General features: G+C 41.1%; 1 protein-coding gene across 3 annotated transcripts in view; it reads left to right on the plus strand.

The window, feature by feature from the left end:
* The window catches only part of plekhh2 (pleckstrin homology domain containing, family H (with MyTH4 domain) member 2), a 102,906-nt gene that overhangs the window by 68,700 nt on the left and 6,729 nt on the right, over positions 1-27,477 (plus strand). For all 3 annotated transcript variants that reach the window (XM_061910923.1, XM_061910922.1, XM_061910924.1), the window contains 9 exons: positions 5,625-5,722; positions 12,754-12,931; positions 15,542-15,700; positions 15,842-15,939; positions 17,247-17,388; positions 17,487-17,623; positions 17,739-17,868; positions 20,091-20,177; positions 20,452-20,601. In XM_061910923.1, the coding sequence (XP_061766907.1) occupies positions 5,625-5,722; positions 12,754-12,931; positions 15,542-15,700; positions 15,842-15,939; positions 17,247-17,388; positions 17,487-17,623; positions 17,739-17,868; positions 20,091-20,177; positions 20,452-20,601 (1,179 nt within the window). The remainder of the gene's footprint in view (positions 1-5,624; positions 5,723-12,753; positions 12,932-15,541; positions 15,701-15,841; positions 15,940-17,246; positions 17,389-17,486; positions 17,624-17,738; positions 17,869-20,090; positions 20,178-20,451; positions 20,602-27,477) is intronic.

The raw sequence follows: 27,477 nt of genomic DNA on the forward strand, positions 1-27,477 counted from the left end.
TCTTTTACATTGTTGAAATCATATGTTATTAAAACCCCAACGGCAACTTCTTTGTGTTACCAAAGTATCCACAGTATGTAGAAATGTGCGTTTTTGAGCTATGGATTTGGCATAAGGCCCTGGCTGCACTTTTACACATTTAGTTCACTCTTGATGCGTCTCTACTTTGCCGTGAAAAAGGGCGTAAGCCAGGTTTTTTCTGTGCTTATGCACGCTTTGTACATGAAGCCCCTGGTCTTTAAAGGAGACCTATGATGATTGTAATCTACACACTTCCTTGTGGTCTTGATAGTATGCAAACAGCCCCCTTTCCAAAAGTGTCAGAATGTATTTTTAGAAAATGTACACTGTTAAATATATAGCTTAAAGATTAACATAACAAAAAATTTTTCCAGATACAGTCGAAAATAAACTTCTTAAACAGTATAAATAAACTTCGATTTATTAACTTTTTGGGTTTCTGAACAGGGTTTGTAAATATAAAAGCAAATAAACAATGGAAACATGAATAAAAGTTCATACTATGATAACGTTTTTTACATTTTTAGCACATATAATAAACACATTTAACAAGTAATGAATTAATTCAATTTATTGAAAAAGCCAAAACAACAACTAGCTCAACTGTCTTCTTCTATAGCTGCCCACCTGACACACAAAGACTGTCACTCGCCCACTGTCACTGCGTGCACACTGCATGCAGTTTAAATCACAAAACTCCAGATTGCTACAATGATTAGGATTAAAACATTTTTAATCCACTTTAGTTTGTGGATTAATCTTCTTTGTGTGCAGTAGAAGAGAGGGGAGGAGAGCAGGGAGAGCAGTGTTGACAATGCTGTAGATCAGGGGTAGGGAACCTATGGCTGTAGAGCCAGATGTAGCTCTTATGATGACTGCACCTGGCTATCAGATAAATCTTAGCTGACATTGGTTAACACAGTAATTAATAATTCCGCTGGTAATCACAATGTTAAAAATAACGTTCAAAATATAAAATATTCTCATGCATTTTAATCCATTTTTTTACCGCACCTGATCAAGAAGTATAAATGTTATTAAAAATAATTAAATACTTATTATACTCTAAAAATGCTGGTCTTACTTAAAAAATGCACACATTTAGTTGTATTCAGTGTTAAAAAATATGATATGGCTCTCACGGTAATACATTTTATAATATTTGGCTTTAATGGCTTTCTCAGCCAAAAAGGTTCCCGACCCCTGCTGTAGATACTTCTTGAATCCACACATGGCTTGTGCATTGTGTTCTTTAGAGACACATATTGTGACAACAATAGTCAGCAAAGCAAAAATAAAATTGCAAAAAATGCTAAAACCATGCAGAAAAAAACACAGTAGCTATGAGCACCGGAGATTGAAGAGCTTGAACACAATGAATGTGCTGTCAGCCGAAAAACGGCTGTCAAGTTATGTGGTGGTTGTCTGTGCTCTCCGCTAACTTTAAAATGGTTTGACTGTTTGACCAGGGTTACACTGGAACTTCACTCTTTTTGACTGTAATGATGGGTTACATATCTCTTTCTCCTTTTTTTTTTGTAATTGATTGTCTCTTTTAAAAGGTCAAAAACCTTTGGAGAATGTGGAAACACACCACAGCAATTAGGGACCAATATAAACAAATTACATTTCAATTAACCATTTTTGAAAGTAAAGTGTTTTCAAAAGTAATGTGCATATACTGACCCTTTACAGCTTGGATTTGACATGAAACATTTAACAACCGATTGGCAATTCAAATAAATTCAAGATATCAAATCAAAATAATACAGGTCATCTCACGGTCAGCCACCCTGGTCTCTGCAAACAGTTGGGCACTACTGCACTAGGCAAACTATCCCAGAGCAGTGTTTGTTGTACTGAAGCCTGAGCTGGAGCTGCAGACTTAAAGAAGTGTTTTTTGCTTCAGATGAGAGCCTTCCTGATTGCTGAATGGCCTTCAGTTGTTGGGAAATTTTGACTGTGATTCCAGTTCTCTCCTCAAGGGGGAAATTGGAGCCAAACTCAAATGAGGCTCTTCTGTTGTTTGGGTGAAGTTTTAGGCCTTGTGCAGAGTTTTCCAAGACAATGGCTCTTCTGCAAGCATACTTGCCAACCTTCAGACCTCCGATTTCGGGAGGTGGGGGGTCGGAGGCGTGGTTGGGGGGTGGGGCAGTGGCGGGGGGCGTTGTTGGGGACGTGGTTAAGAGGGGAGGAGTATATTTACAGCTAGAATTCATTAAGTCAAGCATTTCACTTATATATATACATATATATATATACATATATATATATATATATATATATATATATATATATATATATATATATATATATATATATATACACTGTATATATAAAATAAATACTTGACTTTCAGTGAATTCTAGCTGTGTATATATATATATATATATATATATATATATATATAGTCCGTTGTGTCCTGATCAAGACACTTCACCCTTGCTCCTGATGGGTGCTGGTTAGCGCCTTGCATGGCAGCTCCCTCCATCAGTGTGTGAATGTGTGTGTGAATGGGTAAATGTGGAAGTAGTGTCAAAGCGCTTTGAGTACCTTGAAGGTAGAAAAGCGCTTTGACACTACTTCCACGGTGGGCTTCACGGTGGCAGAGGGGTTAGTCCGTCTGCCTCACAATACAAAGTTCCTGCAGTCCTGGGTTCAAATCCTGGCTCGGGATCTTTCTGTGTGGAGTTTGCATGTTCTCCCCGTGAATGCGTGGGTTCCCTCCGGGTACTCCGGCTTCCTCCCACTTCCAAAGACATGCACCTGGGGATAGGTTGATTGGCAACACTAAATTGGCCCTAGTGTGTGAATGTGAGTGTGAATGTTGTCTGTCTATCTGTGTTGGCCCTGCGATGAGGTGGCGACTTGTCCAGGTGTACCCCGCCTTCCTCCCGATTGTAGCTGAGATAGGCGCCAGCGCCCCCCGCGACCCCGAAAGGGAATAAGCGGTAGGAAATGGATGGATGGAAGTACAACCCATTTATCATATATATATATAATATATATATATATATATATATATACATATACATATATGTATTTGTATATATTTATATTTGTTGTATTATACATGTATATATAAATAAAAGAAATACTTGAATTTCAGTGTTCATTTATTTACACATATACACACATAACGCTCATCTACTCATTGTTGAGTTAAGGGTTGAATTAGCCATCCTTGTTCTATTCTTTGTCACTATTTTTCTAACCATGCTGAACACCCTCTCTGATGATGCATTGCTGTGTGGCACGCACAAAAGTGCTTTCATCAAATGCACTAGAGTCTGGAATCTTCCATCTCTCCCTAGCATGGCCCAAAACCAGTCAATCTTTGCTTCCTGAGGAAGATCTTCACTGCCAAGCACTTGGTAGTCCACTACTTCTTCCCGGAGGCTATCCAGGTCCAATCACAGCTGCGGCTTGGAACTTACAAGCGTATTTCTTCATCTTACTCGTCGTCGGCGTCGCCATGGCTGTATCTTCCTCGTTCTTTTGCTTCGTTTCCTTGTTGTGTGCGCAGTTGTGCACTGCTTTTTTTAAAAGCCGTAAATGTTATTGTCACATATGTATGTACAGTAGATGGCAGCATTGTCCTGTTTAAGAGTGTCACAACAGGCAGCTTACGGCAGACGAACTGCTTTCTGGTAGACAAAAACGTGACTGCTGTTGTTGTGTGTTGTTACCGCGCTGGGAGGACGTTAATGAAACTGCCTAACAATAAACCCACAGAAGAAACCAAGAACTCGCCCTCGATCATTCTACAGTTATAACGTGATTGGGCAGGCACGCTGTTTATATTGTGGGAAAGCGGACGTGAAATCAGGCTGTCCTCACTAAGGTCTGCATTTAGCTGGAGGGGGCGTGGCCTCCAGCTCCGGCTGAAAATCGGTAGATTTCCGGGAAAATATTTGTCCCGGGAGGTTTTCGGGAGAGGCGCTGAATTTCGGGAGTCTCCCGGAAAATTCGGGAGGGTTGGCAAGTATGTCTGCGAGACACACAATGAGTAGATGACAGAGATACACAGATACTCACAATGACTTTAGGACAACTCTATAAATTTCCCTGAGTGGACCATCCAGAGCCCAGACAGGAGAAAGTGTTCTTATGTCATTAGAGCACTTCTCCTAAACATTAAAACACTATTGACATAAATGACAACAACATCGAGCAGTGCAAACATGGGTTTATTTACTATCAAATTTGTATCTTTTGTTTTTTAAATTAAATCGGCAGTGACTGAATAGTTTGTTTTAGGAGCAGTTAAACTAACATGTCACAAGAGTGGCGATACTGCGTACATGTTATCACGTCTGTGCTGAGCAGATGCGCAGAGGGTTGATATAGCGCTTGCATGGTCTGCTAAGAGTCTTTTCTTTTCCCCAAATATTACTTTTTATGGATTTATTTTAGGAACCAAATGCAAATGAAAGGTTTGAAATCCGTACTCGCAGGCATATGCAGCTCTTGTAGGTGCATATGCGAGTGAAATACTCACACTGTACAGCACAGCATAGGCAAGGTTTGTACACCAAAGTATACTTTTATTTGGTCTGTGGTTCATAAATTGAAAATTTCGTACAAGTAGGGTTGGTTAACCAGTCACAACATTAGGTACACATACATGCTCACTCTCTAATAGCTACAGAGATGCATTTTTTTTTTTTGTAAGTTGCTTTTACCAGCATGTATTTCACTGCATGTCACACATCACTGTTGTACAGGATTGCTTATTATTTTTATTGGCTAGTCGTCTGTTTATTTCAATTGTTAGTTTTTCCTTTTTACCTCTTATGTCATTTATTTCACCCCGTATTTGTTCCCACTACCGCACCTTAAATTGGAGTCTTTAATCTCGTTATATGCAAATATAATGACAATAAAGTTCATTCTATTCTATTCTATAGTGCAAATCCCTCAAATAGTTTACCCTACCTTATCCAGTTTCCTCAAACCAAGTCGTAATCTCGCCATCTTTTTTTGTCTGAGTTTAGCGGCTAATTCAATTGCATACTGGTACATATTGACAAAACAGTCCCATGTAAAAGGTTGTGGACACATAAAAGGAATTATTTATTTATTGGACATTAGAGAAGGCAGACGGGCAAAGAATGACACGGAAGCTGTTGGCAGCACTCTTGGCTTTGTCTGCTCAGCAGAGGGGGAGAAGGCTTGCTGACACAACATGTCTGAAAATGACCACAAGTGTACGTCCGTCAATCTGTGACGTCACAAATATGTTGCAAAATACAACGTACAGAGGCCTCAAAAATGCCCAAATGCATGAACCTTATAACGTGATGCTTTGTTTAACACGAGTAACCAACATTGTAGCAACGTTTATAAATCAGACAAGAGAAAATTAATTCCCCCGTCACCTTGGACTACTTTGTCTACTCCCACCTGCAAGCTCCAAAGCCACCAACAGAGAGCACTGTTTGGCAATAGTTTCTTCAGGATATGGTGTATATGAGCTGGATGATTTAATCTTTTAATACTGGCGATGCTGCCTTGATGCATTTACTGTCTCAATTAGTGTCTTTTTGCTCATTTTTGTGTTATGTAGTATTTGATAACACTGTGTCTCTGTCACTTTTTAGGGATGGCAGTTTTTAGCCTTGTGTGTTGGACTCTTTCTGCCTCAGCAGCCTTTCCTTTGGCTGCTCCAAGTTCATCTTAATAGACACGGAGAGTCCAGGTAACAAAACATTCATTTATGATAGACAGTGGCAATCGAGATGACATTTATTGGAAAAAAACTTGTGAATGTCTAACTGTGTTGGCCCTGCAATGAGAAGGCTACTTGTCCAGGGTGTACCCTTCCTTCCGCCTGAGTGCAGCTGGGATAGACCCCAGCCTCCAGAGAGGGACAAGCGGTAGAAAATGGATGTGTTTGCTATGAACCTGTATACTCATTACGTGTATTATTGACAAGGAAGTTTGATTTAAGTTAAAGTTAAAGTACCAATGATTGTCACACACACACTAGGTGTGGTGAAATGTGACCTCTGCTTTTGACCCATCCCCTTGATCACCCCCTGGGAAGTGAGGAGAGCAGTGGGTAGCAGCTGTGCCGCACCCGGGAATCATTTATGGTGATTTAACCCCCAATTCCTAGCCTTGATGCTGAGTGCCAAGCAACGAGGCAATGGGTCCCTTTTTTTTTTATATATGGTCTTTGGTATGACAGGGTTTGAACTCACAACCTACCGATCTCAGGGGAGACACTTTAACCACTAGGCCACTGAATAGGTAATGTAAGTATGGAATTTTCCAAATAGTTTAGAGAAGTGATCCCATACATGAAAAATTGTGCAAAAAAAAGCTGCCTCTAGAGTCTTTAGGAGGAAGGTGCTCAAACACACTCGTCAGACTGGAATGAAGTTTCAGTTTCCACAGTAGGGCACATTATATTTAATTGAAGTTAAAAGTTAAAGTACCAATGATTGTCACACACACACTAGGTATGGTGAGATTATCCTCTGCATTTGACCCATCACCCCCAGTGAGCAGCAGCGGTGGCCGCGCCCGGGAATCATATGGGTGATTTAATCCCCAATTCCAACCCTTGATGCTGAGTGCCAAGCAGGGAGGTAATGGCTCCCATGTTTTAGTCTTTGGTATGACTCGGCCGGGGTTTGAACTCACAACCTACCGATCTCAGGGCGGGCACTGGGCCACTGAGCTGCAACCTAATAGCCAAGTTGCAACCCCTGACTTCCAGTTTCTTCTTGGGAGGCAAATATTTAATCAAATATTAATTTACTTCCAGCTGTGCAGATGTTGGATTATTATAAAGGTTTATAGGCAAATATATACAAGCCACATAACATAAAAATGTGATAGAATGGATCCAAATACTTATATATGAATATAATATTTAAAATATGTTTTCCAAAGTTGACATTTCAAACTATCTGATCCAACACATTTCCTTCTACACTACTTAAAGTAGGTGTTTGCACAAACTTTACAATGTATATCACACAGTATATCCCTATTACAGCTTCTAGCTACAAAAATTGGATAGCTAGCGTTAGCTGTCATTGAATGTATATTCTATCATAACAACAACATGACTGCAAACTGTTAGTTGCATCTCTTGGACTGCTTGTGTATGTGTGCACGCGTGTTGCCTGCGTGTACGTGTTAACGAGACCGAGAGAGTGATCGCTGGAAACCCCAATCATTTTATTCATCCATCCATCCATTTTCTACCGCTTATTCCCTTTTGGGGTCGCGGGGGCGCTGGCGCCTATCTCAGCTACAATCGGGCGGAAGGCAGGGTACACCCTGGACAAGTCGCCACCTCATCGCAGGGCCAACACAGATAGACAGACAACATTCACACTCACATTCACACACTAGGGCCAATTTAGTGTTGCCAATCAACAGATGAAAATGTTTATTACATAAATTTTGTAATTGTGAATAATAGAAACAACTGTCAAACAAATGTGTTCTGTTAAACCACTAATGGTAACATATGCTAGCCGGTGGTTTTCTTGTTATACTTTTTGCTAGAAGAGTTCAAGAAAAAAAAGTATGGAGGCACACAATTTCTTTCGAACTGGGTGGCTCTTTTTATGGACCCCATTGTGGGTTATTTTGCAATCATACTTAATTAAAAAAAAGCACAGAAACTGAGTCACAAACATTAGGGATTCTTTGTTTGGGCCTTCGATTCTATGTAATGATACACAGGCAGATGTAATGGTTTGTTGCACCGAATGTTTGACCATTCCGTAACCGAGATGGTATATGAAAACCAAAATTTTGGACAACAATGTGCACTGAAAACGGAATTATATGAAAAGTAAACTTTTTTGCTCATTGATTAAAACATTGGAATACAATTGAATAAAAATAATGGAAATTTTGCAAAGCTCTTTGGGTAAACCTCTATTCTATATGGAGATATCCGCTGACATAAGTAAGGCAAAATATGTCACGAAAGTCTCAAATTAAAACTTGCTCGTTTGGAAGAAGGCAAGATTGTTTTATTAATATTCCCGCAATGCCTTCATGGTATGATTTCAAATTTGTGGGACTTATGGAGAGACTAAACAGGCAACAACATGTACTGACAGGTAAGAAAAGATGGTTTTGCATAACAGGACCCAGTTAGGCAAAAGGAAATACACCCATTCATACCTAAAAAATAATACCACATTCAAAATAAAACAATAGCTCCACATTAATGACATACAATCATTATCCCCAGTATAGGACAATAGCCAGAAGAATACAAATGTTTACTAAAATATGTACAAATTTTCTGCACGCGTTCCAGCTAAAAAACATAAAGAAACAAAAATGAAGAAATCATTATTATTATTGCCTAAATATATCAAGTATGGAATTAGGTCAACTTGCATCTAAAATCTCAGGTACAAGCAGCCCTGCTGTGCATTTACTTGTGCAAAGCTGGACAGCCAGTAAACAACTTCGCTATAAGCACACAAGGTTGGTCTTTTCTTGTACTTTCGTTAAGTGATCTACAAAAGGTAAACATGGTAGGCTATACTGTAGGCCAGTGTTTTTAAACCTTTTCTGAGCCAAGGCACATTTTTTCATTTAAAAAATCCTGAGGCACACCACTGGCAGAAAACATTTAAAAAATTTAACTCAGCAGCCGATTTTGACAGTCAAAAAAGTATTTCTCGCAATTGTTGGATATGAATTCAAACAATGACCAACCATGCATCAGTATAACTCTTGTCTCAAAGTAGGTGTACTGTCACGACCTGTCACAACATGCCGTGACTTATTTTGAGTTTTTTGGTGTTTTCCTTTAGCTCGGTTGGTAGAGTGGCCGTGCCAGCAACTTGAGGGTTGCAGGTTCGATTCCCGCTTCTGCCAACCTAGTTACAGCCGTTGTGTCCTTGGGCAAGACACTTTACCCACATGCTTCCAGTGCCACCCACACTGGTTTGAATGTAACTTAGATATTGGGTTTCACTATGTAAAGTGCTTTGAGTCACTAGAGAAAAAGCGCTATAAAAATATAATTCACTTCAATTCACTTCACTTCCTTTGAGTAGTGTTTTAGTTCTTGTCTTGCGCTCCTATTTTGGTGTTGAATGTCATCGCATGTACGGATGTACTTTGTGGATGCCGTCTGCACCACCTGCTGTAAATCTTTGCTGTCGTCAAGCATCCTGTTTTTGTTTACTTTGCAGCCAGTTCACTTTTAGCTTTGTTTTGCATACCCGTCCCTAAGCGTCAATGCGTTTTCTTAGTGGCACTTGCCTTTTGTTTATTTTTGGTTTAAGCATTTGATACCTTTTTACCTCCAAACCATAGTTACATAATCTTCCCCGGCACACCAGACAATATCTCACAGTACACTAGTGTGCCGCGGCACAGTGGTTGAAAAACACTGCTGATGGCTATTAGTAGCTCGCAGTTACACAATAGCTAAGAACACAATAGTAGACAGGTTTGACATAGGTTATAAGCTTCCCTTAATTGAACAATGTCGCAGTCTAAAACATGACATTTGTCAATGTAAACAAGTTGCATATTATTGATTGATTGATTGATTGATTGATTGATTGAAACTTTTATTAGTAGATTGCACAGTTCAGTACATATTCCGTACAATTGACCACTAAATGGTAACACCCGAATAAGTTTTTCAACTTGTTTGAGTCGGGGTCCACGTTAATCAATTCATGGTAAATTCATGACAAATACAAAGTCTTCATAACCTTCGTAACCTCAACCCCTTATAGATTTGCTAGTGCCACCCCAACAAATTAGCACAACCTCTACACTACACATTTGACTAATTCTGAAATATCCATCCATCCATTTTCTACCACTGGGGGCGCTGGAGCCTATCTCAGCTACAATCGGGCTGAAGGCGGGGTACACCCTGGACAAATTGCCACCTCATCGCAGGTCCTAAATCTTAAATATGATTTTCGTATTGTATCCCCCTTGAATATAATTTTTTTCATTACAACTGCCAGTTTGACATGTTTTAATACAGTGGTACGTGGTTTCTATCTAGTGGTACCCCCCAAAAATTACTTGATTAAAGTACAGTGTTTTCTCATATTCAAATATAGTTGCTGCGTTTCCATTACACTTAAAAATGCGCAAAAGCTAAATATCGCAATAAAAAAACTGGTTGTAACGATTGGGTCGCATGGTGATGCAGAGTCGTTCTCTCAAGGATGCAGTCGGGCTCGGACATAGCGTGAAGGTAAGAGTATATGATTTATTTAAGAATGAAGCAGACTATGAAAAAGAAAAACTTACTCATAGCACAAAAGACAAAACAAAAGAGCTAGGATGGGAGTTAGAGGAATAACAAGGCCTAGCGCGGAAGCTAGCAAGTCCAGAACAAAAGTCGTTACTCTTTGTGTGAAACACAAACTACGAAGCCAGGCAGAATGAACGAAGGAGGCAGGCTTAAATCAAGACAGTAATTATAAAACAGGTGTGCATCTGGAACAAGTGGCAGATGAAACTAATACGTAACTATGGTGACAAAATAAACAAGGAGGTGCAACCAGGAACTAAAGAAGTCAAACACTAGCAGAACGTAATACAAAAAATAATCAAAAACCTAAACATAATATGATCCGGGCAACGGATCACAACAGGACCCCCCCCTTAAGGGACAGATACCAGATGTCCCTGGAAAAAAAAACTTAAACCCCCCCCACCCCCAACTATACGAGTTCATGATTCAAGGGAGGGCTGAGGGAGGACATGGCAGAGGGTCGCCAGGCCATGTGTCCCCGGTGGATTCGGGGACAAGTCAGGTGGCGGCAGCGAATGGAACGCCGCTGCAATTGTCGAGGCGGGCGACCTCGAAGAGGCTACATTGGTGGGCGCTGAGAAGGTGGGAAAGAGTGGCGCCAGAAGTTGAGCAGCCGGAGAGTTCTCAGACTAAGTCTTGTGTGTCGCTGCTGTTTGCGCCACTTGCGTCCATACACTGACCTCTGGGAGGGCCACCTGCAGGCCTGCTCAAGGTCGCTGAGACGTCGTCGTGGAGACAGGAGGCGGCCCCCGTCGTCGCCGTGGAAGCAGAAGGCGTCGTCGTCGTCACCGTGGAAGCAGGAGGCGGCGGCGGCGTCGTCGTCGTCGTCGTCGCAGTGTAAGCAGTCGGCGGAGCCGTCGTCGCTGTGGAAGCCAGAGGCGTAGCCGCAGGCGTAGCCGCAGGCGTAGCCGTCGTCTATTGCGGCCATGAAATCCAATAAAAAAAACAACCAAAAAGTGCCAACAATACTCAAATTACATTTTGTGACTTGAATATTAACTAAGTATTTGTGATATTGTTATTATAAGCGCGAACACAAACTATTTATAGCGGTGCCGTGATCATAAGCTTGTGTGTAATGTTGATATCATCAAGTGATCTGCTGTTTCTTTGCTTCCCTTCTCCATGTAAATTCAGTGTAGATCATAAATAATGCCTCTCATTTGGATAGAAGAAGGTTGAGCATGTATTCCAAAAACTTGGTACACTTTGACAGCCAATTTAAACCTGGAAATGACGGGAATAACCCGAACATATGCTTGGCGCCACTTTCCTTTTCTTTCCAAGGTTTTTGAGTCATTCTTCTCTTAAACGGGAATTTATGAACATCCTAGCAGTCTGCTTCCTAATTTAAGCGGACCTTGTACAGTAAGTGATGGTTTTTTTATGTTTGTTGGCCCTCATAAAGTCTGCAGTGAGCAGTATTCAGTGATGTTAAAAAAAAGCAAACATTGTGGTGCATTTTCAAAATGAATGTGCCGCATATCCTTAAAATAGTCAAAATACGTAAATATGAAGTGTTATTATAGATGCGCCTTTTCTAATTACATACTGTTTATACTTACATCATGTATATAAAACCTAAATGGAGGTGTTCGGATTTTTTTAAGGGCTTTATAGGCGGAATAGAGCGGCTTCCATAAGTTCCATTGTAAGCAGACTTTTAATAAAATGTATTTAATATTTAGAATGCATTTTATAAAGTCCATCCGTCGTCATGTATTTCATTATGATTGTGAACAATAGGCATAATTCCCAAAAAGTGCAGTTCCTTTTAAAGCTTCAAAGTGAAGTAGGGATGACTGATCCAGATGTCGATAATATCTATATATATATATATATATATATATATATATATATATATATTATATATGGTATAATATCTATATAAACAATTTGGTATCTTTGTTTGTTTATCTTGTTTTTACCAAATTATTTTCTAGTCATTTTTGTTATCGTTTAGAAAGTCAGGGAGTGAGTCTCTTGATACAGGTAACTGAGGGCAAAACCCAAACGACTTAAATGGGAGCCAATAGTAGCTTTTGCTTTTGTTTAGTTATTATGCATTAGGCACTTTTGTTATGTCAAAACAAGTGTATGTCACATTGGATACCACAAATGTAATACCTAATCTTATAACAATACAAGCACATTCTAAATTGAATACAATACTATTTATTGAAATGTGTTGTTGTGTTTACTTTAGCTGTGTTACTTTCAGTACTATAATCTGTTGTGAAAGTATTGGATAGGGCCTCAAAATCGGATCGGATCGGATCCGGAGCCAAAAAATCTGATCGGGATTGGAGGTCAAACATCTTGATCGGTACATCCCTATTTGACACTTTCATTGTTTTACTTCCACTAAACATTTAAGTCGTGATCAGATTTTATTGAATCGTGTTAGATCATGTGCATTCCAATTTCTTTAATGCTTCCAATTCTGTTCACAGGACTGAGGTGGGTAAATATGCAATCTACTGCCAGCGTTCAATGGAGCGCACCCAGCAGAAAAGCGAGAGACAAGCCAGAGCGTCCCGTATGGAGATCCTGTCTATTCTCCTCAGAAATCCCTACCACCACTCCCTGCCATTTAGTGTGCCTGTTCACTTCCTCAATAACACGTATCAGGTAATAACCATAAACACAGCAGGTAATATTGACGTTAGTTAGTTGCTATTAATGAAAACAGACAAGATTTTTTGCAGACATATACAGCAGTGGTTCTCAAACTTTTTTCAGTGATGCACCTCCTGTGAACATTTTTTTAAAACAAGTACCCCCTAATTAGAGCAAAGCATTTTTGGTTGAAAAAAAAGAGATAAACAAGTAAAATACAGCACTATGTCATCAGTTTCTGACTGATTAAATTGTATAACAGTGCAAAATACTGCTCATTTGTATTGGTCTTTCTTGAACTATTTGGAAAAAAAGATGTAAAAATAACTAAAATCTTCTTGAAAAAGAAACAAGTGATTCATTTATCAATAAAGATTCATCAACTTAAAGTGTCCTCTTTGGGTATTGTAATAGAGATCCATCTGAATTCATGAACTTAATTCTAAACCTTTTTTCACAAGAAAATACATTTTTAACATCATTAATTATGGAACGTGTCCACAAAAAATCTAGCTGGCAACACTGAATATTGCATTGTTGCATTTGTTTTCACAGTTTATGAACTTACATTCATATTTTGTTAAAGTATTATTCAATAAATATATGTATAAAGGATTTTTGAATTGTTGCTATTTTTAGAATATTTTTTAAAAATCTCACATACCCCTTGGCATACTTTCAAGTACCCCCACGGGTACGCGTACCCCCATTTGAGAACCACTGATATAGAGTGAAGACTTTAATGTAGAACTCATGCAAACTCCCTCAAGTCATATTCAGTCTGTTTGAATAGGCATAGTGCCTGTGTACACTAGTTTGCACTGATTTAGGCTTTATTTCGGTGGGTGCCCTTTGTTTTTTCTCAAGTTGGTGCTACTGTTAAAAATACATTGCAGGTGTCATGTTGTAACAGTCAATAATAGCTAAAGTTTTTTTAAAGAGAACATGAAACGGTCAACGTGTATAGTTTAATTATTCGACTGGTAACGTTTAAATGTACAAACCCCATTTTCATATGTGTTGGGAAATTGTGTTAGATGTAAATATCAACAGAATACAATGATTTGCAAATCATTTTCAACCCATATTCAGTTGAATACACTACAAAGACAAGATATTTGATGTTCAAACTAATAAACTTTATTATTTTTTTTTGCAAATAATATTTAACTCACAATTTCTTGGCTGTAACACGTGCCAAAGTAGTTGGGAAAGGGCATGTTCACCACTGCATTACATCACCTTTTTTGAGGGGGAACTGAGGAAACTAATTGTTGAAGATTTGAGAGTGAAATTTTTTCCCATTCTTGTTTTATGTAGAGCTTCAGTCGTTCAACAGTCCGGGGTCTACGCTGTCGTATTTTACGCTTCATAATGCGCCACACATTTTCGATGGGAGACAGGTCTGGACTGCAGGCGTGCCAGGAAAGTACCCGCACTCTTTTACAACGAAGCCACGCTGTTGTAACATGTGGCTTGGCATTTTCTTGCTGAAATAAGCAGTGGTGTCCATGATAATGTTGTTTGGATGACAACATATGAACCTGTATGGACCATTCAGCATTAATGGTGCCTTCACAGATGTGTAAGTTACCCATAACTTGGGCACTAATGCACCCCCATACAATCACAGAGGCTGGCTTTTGAATTTTGCGCCTATAACAATCCGGACAGTTATTTTCCTCTTTGTTCCGGAGGACACCATGTCCACAGTTGCCACAGTTTCTGGGTGCTGAAAATGGGTTTGGCTTTCCATAGTAGAGTTTTAATTTGCACCTACAGATGTAGCGACCAACTGTAATTACTGACAGTGGTTTTATGAAGTGTTCCTGAGCCCATTTGGTGATATCCTTTACACACTGATGTCGGTTTTTGATGCAGTACCGCCTGAGGAATCAAAGGTCCGTAATATCGTCGCTTACGTGCAGTGATTTCTCCAGATTCTCTGAACCTTTTGATGATTTTATGGACCGTAGATGGTAAAATCCCTAAATTCCTTGCAATAGCTCGTTGAGAAATGTTGTTCTAAAACTGTTTGACTCTTTGCTCACGCACTTGTTCACAAAGTGATGACCTTCGCCCCGTCCTTGTCTGTGAATGACTGAGAATTTCACGGAAGCTGCTTTTATACCCAATCACGGCACCCCCCTGTTCCCAATTAACCTGCACACCTGTGGGATGTTCCAAATAAGTGTTTGATGAGCATTCCTCAACTTTATCAGTATGTATTGTTACCTTTCCCAACTTCTTTGTCGCGTGTTGCTGGCATCAAATTCTAAAGTTAATAATTATTTGCAAAAAAAAAAAAGTTTATCATTTTGAACATCAAATATGTTGTCTTTGTAGCATATTCAACTGAATATGGGTGGAAAAGGATTTGCAAATCATTGTATTCCGTTTATATCTACATCTAACACAATTTCCCAACTCATATGGAAATGAGGTTTGCATGCAATTACAATCACTTTATCAATCATTCCCAGTAGAGCAGGAGGCTTCCAGTTCACAGAGAGAGAGTTAAAATGATACCTTTACTTTTTTAGCACTGCAGAACGTCTAGATAGTGTGGAAATACTAAAAATATGTTTTTGTTTGTTTACCTGCTAAAATTATATTTCATAGGTGGTGGGCTTTGATGCATCGACCACAGTGGAGGAGCTCCAGTGTCGTCTCAACCAGGACACCGGTATGAGAAAAACAGGGCTGTCTGGCTTCAGCTTGTACACTGATGACCCTACTGGTCGAGAGCTAGAGCATTGCCTCCATCAGGGAAGCATCAAGGTTTGTTTGTAATCATTAATTGCTTGTTTATATGTTTTGCATCAAAATTAGAAAAGTATGTGTAAGAGGTCACTGCGCCTTTATGGATTTACAGGCTGTTCTTCATGCGTATGTTTCCTGTGGCCTTCATTTCTCCTGCAGATTTGTGATATTATCTCCAAATGGGAGCAGGCTTCTAAAGAGCAGCACTCTGGCAAGTCAGAAAATACCAGAACAATCCGCCTTACCTACAAGAACAGGTGGAGAAAGATGGGATGTTATTTAAAAAATTGTGTCAATTATGCTTTTTATTAATGTTTAAAGGGAACTATTTTGTAAAACAAACTTTTCTTACCTATTGGTACCTGCTGTTGTGTATTTGGGATCTGAATAAGTCCTGAAGATTCGAAATCAAACTATAGATTTTGAATCTTGTTTTCGAAAAATAAACTTGCCTTCTTTCCCATTTACACCAAACGTGCTGTTTGGATTTTGCTACTAGTAAAAGGTATTATCAAAATATTGTAGAATTGTACCTAGAGCGCCTAACGTGCGTCTGCCATTGTGGTCCGCGCTGTAATCAAAAGGCTCCCTTTTATATCTATCCTCTTATTGTGGGGAAGACTGGCTCGTACATGTACATGCATCCTCTGCTGTTTGTAATATAAAGTATCTTATAGTTCAAACCTATATCTGTTACTAGACACATATGGAATCACTAAAAACTACAACAAGGTGGGCGTGGAGAAGACGCACTTAAATAAGACCCGCCCAAAAAACGGCGCGTTCTAAAGAAACGGTCTTAAAACGGTGTGTAAAACATAATCAATGCAAAATGTTGACCCAAGAAGCACAATTACATGTTATGTAGACCACATGGAAGTATTTTAAATTTAGAAAAACAATTATAATAGGACCCCTTTAATGTACATGGTAAGACTCATTTACAATACTGCTTTATACAATAAGTTACACCAACTATCTCGTCACACTGTATCAAGCTGTTATGGTCTCCACTGTTTATTCCTACACTCTAGAAACAATATATCTATTAAATTTCCCTCGTTTGAAAAAAAAATTGTCAAAATTTTCTCAAGCTGCCACGCTTCCACAGAGGTCTTCTGGTCAAATTTAAACTATTTGGTTGGACCCGCGTTAAATATTGTAACACTTACTCTAGTGCTGTAACAAATAACATAGTGCAATGAAGCCCACCTAAGTCTGCCCCGCTTGTATCGACAACACGTCTGTCATTGGTTCTCTGTCGGATTGTTGTCCGAATTAAGAAAAAGTGCCCGTTTAATTCAAGGTCGACGTATAGTCAACCGCTTTTGTTGACATGATATTTGAGAGGTAATTTCATTGAAAAAGGGTGCTGCAGTGTTGTCACTGACAACAGCAGTATAACTACAGTCTAGTGAACTGTACGACCAAATCAATATTTTCTTCTATTTTCGCTTCCTGTTGCGTAATAGTTCCAATACTTCCATCCGCTTGATAACATAGTGAACCCTTCAAAACCAGGATTTCAATCATTTAAAATACTGTAATGTTTTCACTATTCCAGGTTGTACTTCTCTAGCCAGGTGAGGGGAGAATCAGAGAGGGAAAGGTTGTTGTTGGCCTATCAGACCAATGAGTCCATCGTAGCAGGACACTTCCCTGTCAACAAGGAACTGGCTCTGGAAATGGCTGCATTACTTGCTCAGGTCTGAAAGTTATTTCTTGGTTCTGAGCTATGGTTTACTTTTTAATTCATATTTGTGTTTTTCAATTAACAGTTTTCATTTACCCTTTCATTTTTCAGGTGGAGTTCGGGGATTTTGAACGCCCCTTCTTGCCTCCTGGACCCGTTCAAACTAAATCCAACCAGACCTTGAAACAGGTTCTGGATAGGTTCTACCCTAAACACTACCGCCGGATTACATCAGAGGAACATCTTAGGTACCAAAATACACTCTTATTAGATTCGATTTATGGATAGTTAGATCATAGATCTTTTTTTATTTTCATACAACTAAGCTTAAAATATATAAATGAGGAATTGTTTTGCTTTCAGACAACTGCTCCAGCGCCTCTCTGCTCGCTGGGCCTCGCTCAGGGGTAGAACTTTATCTGAGTGTGTCAGGATTTATCTGACTGTTGCTAAGAAGTGGCCTTTCTTTGGTGCCAAACTTTTTGAAGCAGAGGTAAGTGTGCCTGAAATATGAAACACTCTGAAAAAAGTGTGTATCTTAGTAAAAACCACCTTTGTATTTAAAGGAGCCCTATTTTTAAAATATGGGGTCTCAGTGAGGCAAATTTACAGTAATAACCCGTAAATTTCAAAGTTGTTTCCAGGGTTAATGTGTATTCTTCTACTCTTGGCCAACATGCTCGGATCAAAGCTTCCTTCGCCGAACCACTCCTAGGCTGTTGCAATTGGTTGACAGGGAACTGAGTTCATCGTAGAGACAGTTATTAACAATCAATAAAGAAGAATTGAATGTACGGAATTCCCTCGACACTTAGTGATTACCTATCAGTTTCAGCGCATTACAAATTTGAAAGTACCATTGAGTACATTGAGATTTAAGCACCCAGTTGTTTTCATTTCAAAATTATGTAGGTTTAAGAGCATAGGTAGTGATTCTAAATTCATGTGAAGGCTGCGTAGGGTGCTTATAAAGTAGTTAAATGCATATGATATTCTTAAAAATCATAAACTAAATAGTGCCTGTACTTCACGGAAATTCACCTACTGAAGATCAAGGTTAACTTACCATATTTTTCAGACTATAGGGCAAACTGCTGATGAACGGTTCTATTCAGGTCTATTTTCAAACATCCATCCATATTCTTCCGCTTATCCGAGGTCTGGTTGCGGGGGCAGCAGCCTAAGCAGGGAAGCCTAGACTTCCCTCTCCCCAGCCACTTCATCTAGCTCTTCCCGGGGGATCCCGAGGCGTTCCCGGGCCAGCCGGGAGACATAGTCTTCTCAACGTGTCCTGGGTCTTCCCCGTGGCCTCCTACCGGTTGGACGTGCCTTAAACACCTCCCTAGGGAGGCGTTCGGGTGGCATCCTGACCAGATGCCCAAACCACCTCAACTGGCTCCTCTCAATGTGGAGGAGCAGCGGCCTTACTTTGAGTTCCTCCCGGATGGCAGAGCTTCTCACCCTATCTCTAAGGGAGAGCCCCGCCACACGTCGGAGGAAATTCATTTCGGCAAACAAAAGGTGTATTGAAGGGGTCATATCATAATTTTTTTTTTACATTTCAAACACTTCCTTACATGTACTATTGTACTATAATTTTATTAGTGACTCTTTGGTCAGCATTTCGCCTAGATTATGTATTACAGACCGTGATGTAATGTCAAGCAGTTTGCTGACCTTCTTTTCAGGATGCGCCGTTTAGGTCATATTAATGTGGCTCCACTTCAACAGCATCTTCTGCCCGTCATCTTTTGTTGTAGTTGTTTGTGCTTTAATAGCGAGTCTGCTAACAAATTAAGGTCGAACTGTAAGATACTTTGTATTGGAAATGGCAACAGCAGAGGATGAATGCCCCACAACAAGAGGATAGATAAAGTGAAGGAGATTATTGACTATGGCGTGAGCTACAATGGCGGATACGCACACATTTTCAGGACTTATGCAGCTCCAAAATACACAACAGATCGTTTTGCATAACAGGTCGAAACAAAATGCCAGATAATATCTCCTAATAGGTGCCATTTTGAAAGATTTTAGGTGCACCTTATAGTCTGAAAAATATAGTACTTGGATGAATATTTGATAATCTGCTGTCGACTTATGTTTTCTTCATGAAACCACTGTTCTTAATTTTTTTCACGGGAAAACAACAAATTGTCCTGATCAGCGATTTCCTATTATCTCTGGACAACAAGAAAATTGCCATATGTGGACTCACTAAGGTTCTGCCATTAGACACTCAAGATCTTGTGGAAATCTCATTAAGTGCCATGATCTCACATGACACTTATTATTAGTTTATAGAATTTATAGAATTTTGTATTATTTTCTGTCAGGCGCTCTTATTTTTCGTTCTACTTCCTGTTTGCTTCTCTTTGCCAACACTCTTGTGGTCTGAGGGCTGGTTTTTTCACAGGTCCTTAATTGGCAATCACAACACTGTCAGTCAGGATACTTGGACAGAGCTGGATCATTTGCTTTGCCCTTCAAACACATTTGTGCACACCCCTACTGCATATCTTTGTTCTTTGTTTTACCTACATTTCCCTAATAAAATGGCTTATTCTTCTGCACTTGCCTGCCATCTTTGCATCCAGGGGTCCAGACGGGTCATAAAAAGAATAGAAGATTAAAAAAAATTAAAGACGCACCAATCTCATGATATGAAAATCTGCCACATAAAAATTAATGTGTTATTTTGTTTTGTGTTTTCAGTCCATCACTGCTTCTCCAGAAACAGCAGCACATGTTTGGCTGGCAGTTAATGAAGATGGTGTCAGCATTTTGGAGCACAACTCTATTGTGAGCTTTTTTACAATCAACCAAAAGCAGATTAATTCCCTTGACTAATTTGCTATATTAATGAATGAATAACGCAATTAAAGCTGAGCCAGGCATTTTTTGACATTTGTGTTACTCAAGTTAATTTAGTTATTTTCGTGAATTAAAACAGGAACATACACTTGCCATTCATAGATAAATAATCAAATTAAAACTTTCCAGGTTCCTTGCAAATTTACTGTAGTTGAGCAGCATCAGTATCACGTTCATTTCAAAATTCAATGTGTTTGTTTAGAAACTACTGGTGACTTACGCCTACAAAAGTGTGATGACATTTGGGGGCTGCAAACAAGACTTCATGCTGGTTGTGGCACAGAACAATTCTAACAACACCATCAAAGACAAACCTTCATTGAAACATATGTTTGCCATGGACATGTCCAAGGTTAGTAGATCACATCTTGTTTTCTGATTTTTTGCCAAATTTTGGGTTTGTCTCTTCAAATACAGTCATACCTCAACTTCACGACGTACAAACTGTTTATTTGCTTTTTTATGCTTTAAAGAGGAACTGCTATTTTTGGGGGAAATTTTGCCTTCGTTATGTGAGACAAGAAGACAAAAGGTTTTAGTTTTTTTGCTTTCCAACATTAAACAATGGTCTTGTTCTAGGTGGCAAGCAAAGTTGAAGTACCAATGATCGTCACGCACACATTAGGTGTGGTGAAATTTGTCATCTACATTTGACCCATCCCCTTGTTCACCCCCTGGGTGAGCAAGTGGGCAGCAGAGGTGGCCGAGCCCAGGAGCAATGCAGCTAATGGGAGCAATCATTTCTACCTCTAAATCACTTTGATAATGCATCCAAAAACCAACATTAATACTTCATTTACATTTCATAGCCCGTATAATAACCAAGCTGTAGTGACATTGTTATTGTAAACGTGAACACGGAGGAACTCTTTTTTTAGTCTACTAACCCATTGGCGTGCTTCGGTATTAGCCGTAAAAGCTCGCTATGGCAAGAGATAAGCTAGCTTCTACATCAACACAAAACACGTGAGTTTATAACACTTTGCAATTACACACCAATCTGTACCGACTGAAGAAAATTAACAATCATATTACAGTGTCTGTAAAGTATAGCCCACGTTTCATCTTTTGTTTGAATTGATGGGCAAGCTACTTGGAAAATGTAGTAAGCTAAGCTACAAGTTAATCTCAATTAAATGTAGCTGAGTTACAGGGGAAGGTATCCGTGTAGAATTATAGCAAGCTGCACTACTAGCCACATGCCAAAAGTAGCTTGCTTCATCAAAGTTACATTTAACGGCATGTATATATATGGGCCCACATGTATAATATCAATGTTAATGTAACTGAGAGTCTAGTAATGAACCCACCCATTAACTAGCTGTCATTTAGCTGGGGACACACTACAACTACCTGTAGGGGTCCCTGCACCCTACTGTATGTATTTATTTAGTTTGTTTGTTCATTGGCCCACCCCTATAATGTATTATTTTCTCTGTCTACAGTAAAAAAAAAAAAAAAACAGCATCTATTTCTTGACAAAAAAGAAAACAATGACTTGTGTGATGTTTGGTAACATTTGGTAATGGTTATGTGCAGTAAAACTTTTCATTAACTCAACTCACCTTAATTTGTGTTCTTAAATTTGTGTTCCACGTTTTAGATGAAAAAAGCAGTTATGATTTTGTTTTACAAAGTAAACAACCAAAAACTAACGATGTCGGCATTGTTTTCTCTAAACACATACATTTGTCTAATGATGGCTAAGGACATGCATTATTGTGACGTCGTCTTCATCACTAAAGAAACATTTAATCTGCGGAAGAGAACGCTTTTGCCCTACGTTGTAAGCAAGTATGTTGCTTTTTTTGTTGAGTGCTCAGCTTGAAGCGACCCTCTGTCTCCGACTCCTTCGTCGCCATGTGACATGAGTGTGTGTCTGTTATGATTTTGCTTCCTAGTTTCGATGACCCGCTTTATCTTGCCTATGATCTGCAATGTTTCACCCTAACTATAGCCAATTGTGACTCATCATACAAACAGCAACCAAACATCATGGATTTTCTCCGTTAGTATGGATGTTATCATTCATCCAGGTCATTGTATTTTATCATTATTTTTTGGGGGCCTGGATTCGCAGTCCTTTTTTTCTCTTTGTAGCTTGTAGCTTTGATGCAATCTACCTCGCTACATGGGTCTAAAAGTAGCTTAGCTACAGGAAAAATTACTCGTTATAAAAGTAGCTAAGCTATTGCCAAGCTACTTGAAAATGTAGTTAAACTACGTAGCTTAGTTACATGTAGCTTGTTGCTGCCCATCACTGTTTGTTTGTACACAGCTAGCTTGAAAGCGTACTATGTACTGTCATTTTATATATTATGAACAATAGTATTGTGACTTACTCGATGCACAGTTGTCCGTTTTGTCACGCTGTCCGGGGACATTTCCAGCTGATTTGGGCGTTTCAATAATTCGGCATACAGTAGCTTGGCTCAAAAGTTCAAGATTTGCAACGTGACCAAATCGCACCGACCTCACTCTCTGGGCTTCCTTCTGCTCCAACGTCTCACCCTCTTCTTCATGCTCATTTCTATACGCAGCAATTCCTCCTCCGTCAGTATATTCAACTTCAAAAATATAAGGTTGTGAATCCTCATTTGTCCAAAAATAGTCGTCTTCATTGTCTTTTAGTCTGCCATGATTACACTTGAGTGTTTATTTTTGTAAGTAGGAACACCCGGCAGATGTCAGAAGTCGGATGTGCGCTGCTATGGAAATGGAAATAAATGCGCCAGAAAAGGAAGTCCCGCTATTGATTAAAATACAGTAAATATTGTACATATTACATATTGTTATGAACAAGTCTGTTACTGCATTATATACAGAATTGCAGCGTATATATAAAACGTTTGATGGAGGGATTTGAAATTGTTTTAGAGGGCTTTGAAGGCTACAGTGGCTCCCATTACCCGCATCTTCCAAGCGTGTGTCTCTCATAATGACTGTGAATGATGGGCAACATTACAAAAAAAGTACAGTTCCCCTTTAATTTGAGCTATGAGCATTCCCCACCGTTGTCCGGGGGGGCTTTCATGCCCCTGGTAGGGTCTCCCAAGACAAACAGGTCCTAGGTGAGGGATCAGATAAAGAGCAGCTTGAAGACTTCTATGGAATTACAACATAATGGACTCAGATTTTCCTCGCCCGGACGCGGGTGACCGGGGCCCCGCTCTAGAGCCAGGCCCGGAGTTGGGGCACGATGGCGAGTGCCTGGTGGCCGGGCCTGTCCCCATGGGGCCCGGCCGGGCACAGCCCGAAGAGGCAACGTGGGTTATCCCTCCAATGGGCTCAACACTCATAGGAGGGGCCATAGAGGTCGGGTGCATTGTGAGCTGGGCGGAAGCCGAAGGCAGGGCTCTTGGCGGTCTGATCCTCGGCTACATAAGCTAGCTCTTGGGACGTGGCACGTCACCTCACTGGGGGGAAGGAACCTAAGCTAGTGCGCGAAGTAGGGAAGTTCCGGCTGGATATAGTCGTACTCACCTCGACGCACAGCAAGGGCTCTGGAACCAGTTATCTCGATAGGGACTGGACCCTCTTCCACTCTGGCGTTGCCGGCAGTGAGATGCTATGGACTGGGGTGGCAATTCTCGTTGCCCCCCGGCTCAAAGCCTGCACGTTGGAGTTCAACCCAGCGGACGAGAGGGTAGCCTCCCTCTGCCTTCGGGTGGGGGCACGGGTCCTGACTGTTGTTTGTACTTACGCACCAAACAACAGTTCCGGGTACCCACCCGTTTTGGGTACACTCGAGGGAGTACTGGAAAGTGCTCCCCCGGGTGATTCCATTGTCCTACTGGGGGACTTCAACGCTCATGTTGGCAACGACAGTGAAAACTGGAGAGGCGTGATTGGGAAGAATGGCCGCCCGGATCTAGACCTGAGTGCTGTTTTGTTATTGCACCTTTGTGCTTATCACGGATTGTCCATAACAAACTCCATGTTCAAACATAAGGGTGTCCATATGTGCACTTGGCACCAGGACACCCTAAGCCGCAGTTCCATGATCGACTTTGTAGTTGTGTCATCGGATTTGCGGCCTCATGTTTTGTACACTCGGGTGAAGAGAGGGACGGGGCTTTCTACCGATCACCACCTGGTGGTGAGTTGGCTGTGATGGGGGGGTGGGGATGCGGGACAGACCTGGCAGGCCCAATTCCCACCTCCGGAAGAACTTTGAACATGTCACAAGGGAGGTGCTAGACATTGAGTGCGAGTGGACCATGTTCCGCACCTCTATTGTCGAGGCGGCTGTTTGGAGCTGTTGCCGCAAGGTTGTTGGTGCCTGTCGTGGCGGTAATCCCAGAACCCGTTGGTGGATACCAGCAGTTAAGGATGCCGTCAAGCTGAAGAAGGAGTCCTTTCGGGTTCTTTTGGCTCATAGGACTCCGGTAGCAGTGGACAGGTACCGACGGGCCAAGCGGTGTGCAGCTTTAGCGGTTGCAGAGGCAAAAACTCGGACATGGGAGGAGTTCGGGGAAGCCATGGAAAACGACTTCCGGACGGCTTCGAAGCGATTCTGGACCACCATACGCCGCCTCAGGAAGGGGAAGCAGTGCACTGTCAACACTGTGTATGGTGCGGCTGGTGTTCTGCTGACTTCAACTGTGGATGTTGTGGATCGGTGGAGGGAATACTTCGAAGACATCCTCAATCCCACCAACACGTCTTCCTATGAGGCCTGGGTAATCAGTGGTGGGCTCTCCTATTTCTGGGCCTGAGGTTGCTGAGGTAGTTAAAAAGCTCCTCGGCGGCAAGGCCCCGGGGGTGAATGAGAACCGCCCGGAGTTCCTTAAGGCTCTGGATGCTGTGGGGCTGTCTTGGTTGACAAGACTTTGCAGCATCGCGTGGACATCGGGGGCGGTACCTCTGGATTGGCAGACCGGGGTGGTGGTCCCTCTCTTTAAGAAGGGGGACCGGAGGGTGTGTTCCAACTATCATGGGATCACACTCCTCAGCCTCCCTGCTGAAATAAGCAAGGGCGTCCATGAAAAAGACGGTGCTTAAATGGCAGCATATGTTGCTCCAAAACCTGTATGTACCTTTCAGCATTAATGGTGCCTTCACAGATGTATAAGTTACCCATGCCTAGGGCACTAATGCACCCCCATACCATCACAGATGCTGGCTTTTTAACTTTGCGTCGATAACAGTCTATATGGTTCGCTTCCCCTTTGGTCCGGATGACACGATGTCGAATGTTTCCAAAAACAATTTGAAATGTGGAGTCGTCAGACCACAGAACACTTTTCCATTTTGCATCAGTCCATCTTAGATGATCTTGGCCCAAAGAAGCCGGCGGCGTTTCTGGATGTTGTTGATAAATGGCTTTCGCTTTGCATAGTAGAGCTTTAACTTGCACTTACAGATGTAGCGACGAACTGTATTTATATAGTGGTTTTCTGAAGTATTTCCGAGCCTATGTGGTGATATCCTTTAGCGATTGATGTCGGTTTTTGATACAGTGCTGTCTGAGGGATCGAAGGTCACGGTCATTCAATGTTGGTTTCCGGCCATGCCGCTTACGTGGAGTGATTTTTCCAGATTCTCTGAACCTTTAGATGATATTATGGACCGTAGATGATGAAATCCCTAAATTTCTTGCAGTTGCACTTTGAGAAACGTTTTTCTTAAACTGTTTAACTATTTGCTCATGCAGTTGTGGACAAAGGAGTGTACCTCGCCCCATCCTTTCTTGTGAAGGAAGAAGACATTTTTTGGAAAGCTGTTTTTATACCCAATCATGGCACCCACCTGTTCCAAATTAACTTGCACAACTGTGGGATGTTCCAAATAAGTGTTTGATGAGCATTCTTCAACTTTACCAGTATTTATTGCCACCTTTCCCATCTTCTTTGTCACATTTTGCTGTTATCAAATTCTAAAATTAATGATTATTTGCACAAAAAAAATGTTTATCAGTTTGAACATCAAATATATTGTCTTTGTAGCATATTCAACTGAATATGGGTTGAAAAGGATTTGCAAATCATTGTATTCCGTTTGTGTTTATATCTAACACAATTTCCCAACTCATATGGAAACGGGGTTTGTATATAGTGCTTTACTATACCCGGAATGATACCCAAAGCGCTTTACATGTTATGTTCAGAGAAGGGAAGGAGGTGACAACCAGGGCAGAACTGTGGTTTTCAAGGTTTATTTTAAACCTTTGATGTATACGTCGCGTGTGTATGCTACTCTAAGTGATTGAGTGTGGACTATCCATCCATCCATCCATGCATTTTCTACCGCTTATTCCCTTTTTGGGGTCGGGGGGGGCGCTGGTGCCTATCTCAGCTACAATCGGGCAGAAGGCGGGGTACACACTGGACAAGTCGCCACCTCATCGCAGGGCCAACACAGATAGACAGACAACATTAACACTCACATTCACACACTAGGGCCAATTTGGTGTTGCCAATCAACCTATCCCCAGGTGCATGTCTTTGGAAGTGGGAGGAAGCCGGAGTACCCGGAGGGAACCCACGCATTCACGGGGAAAACATGCAAACTCCACACAGAAAGATCCCGAGCCTGGATTTGAACCCAGGACTGCAGGACCTTCGTATTGTGAGGCAGACGCACTAACCCCTCTGCCACCGTGAAGCCCGAGTGTGGACTATGTGTAATATTAATAATGTAACTGTTACCAAGAGTTTTTGTCTGTGAGTGTTTGTTGTATCTTTCGTCGACTCACGAGGGGCAAGGAGAAGAGCCCGTTCGTGGACAGGCAAGGGGTCGTGGGCAGGAACGAGGCAGCGTGGTCTGGGTCCGAGCAGAGAGGTCGTGGATCGAGGAGGGCAGTCAGGAATCCGGATGGATATCGAGTGACAAGGCACGATCACGGAAGACAGGGGAGTCACTGTGAAAGCACAAAGGGACATGAACCAGGGATACACGAAGAGAGAAAGCAAACCGAAGGCGAGAAAATTACGGAGAAAGGAATGCCAGACATGATGCTTACTGGAAGGTTAGCGACGTTCTGGCAAAGGTTCTTTGGGTCCACTGGTCTTTCTGCCGCTCCCTTTCATCAAGTCCAGGTGTGTTGATAATTGATTGACAGTTGGCGTGTTTCAAACTGATCAATGCCTGAGGACTTTTTGCAATGCACTTAGACAGAACCCAGCACGAGCAGGGATGTCCCGGCAGCTCCAGTTGCCGAGGAAACGGGGGTTCAACTCTGCGTCGTGACATTACATTATACATCACATTTACTCATTAACACACA

The sequence above is a fragment of the Nerophis ophidion genome, linkage group LG09, assembly GCF_033978795.1.
Source record: "Nerophis ophidion isolate RoL-2023_Sa linkage group LG09, RoL_Noph_v1.0, whole genome shotgun sequence".
Taxonomy (NCBI): domain Eukaryota; kingdom Metazoa; phylum Chordata; class Actinopteri; order Syngnathiformes; family Syngnathidae; genus Nerophis; species Nerophis ophidion.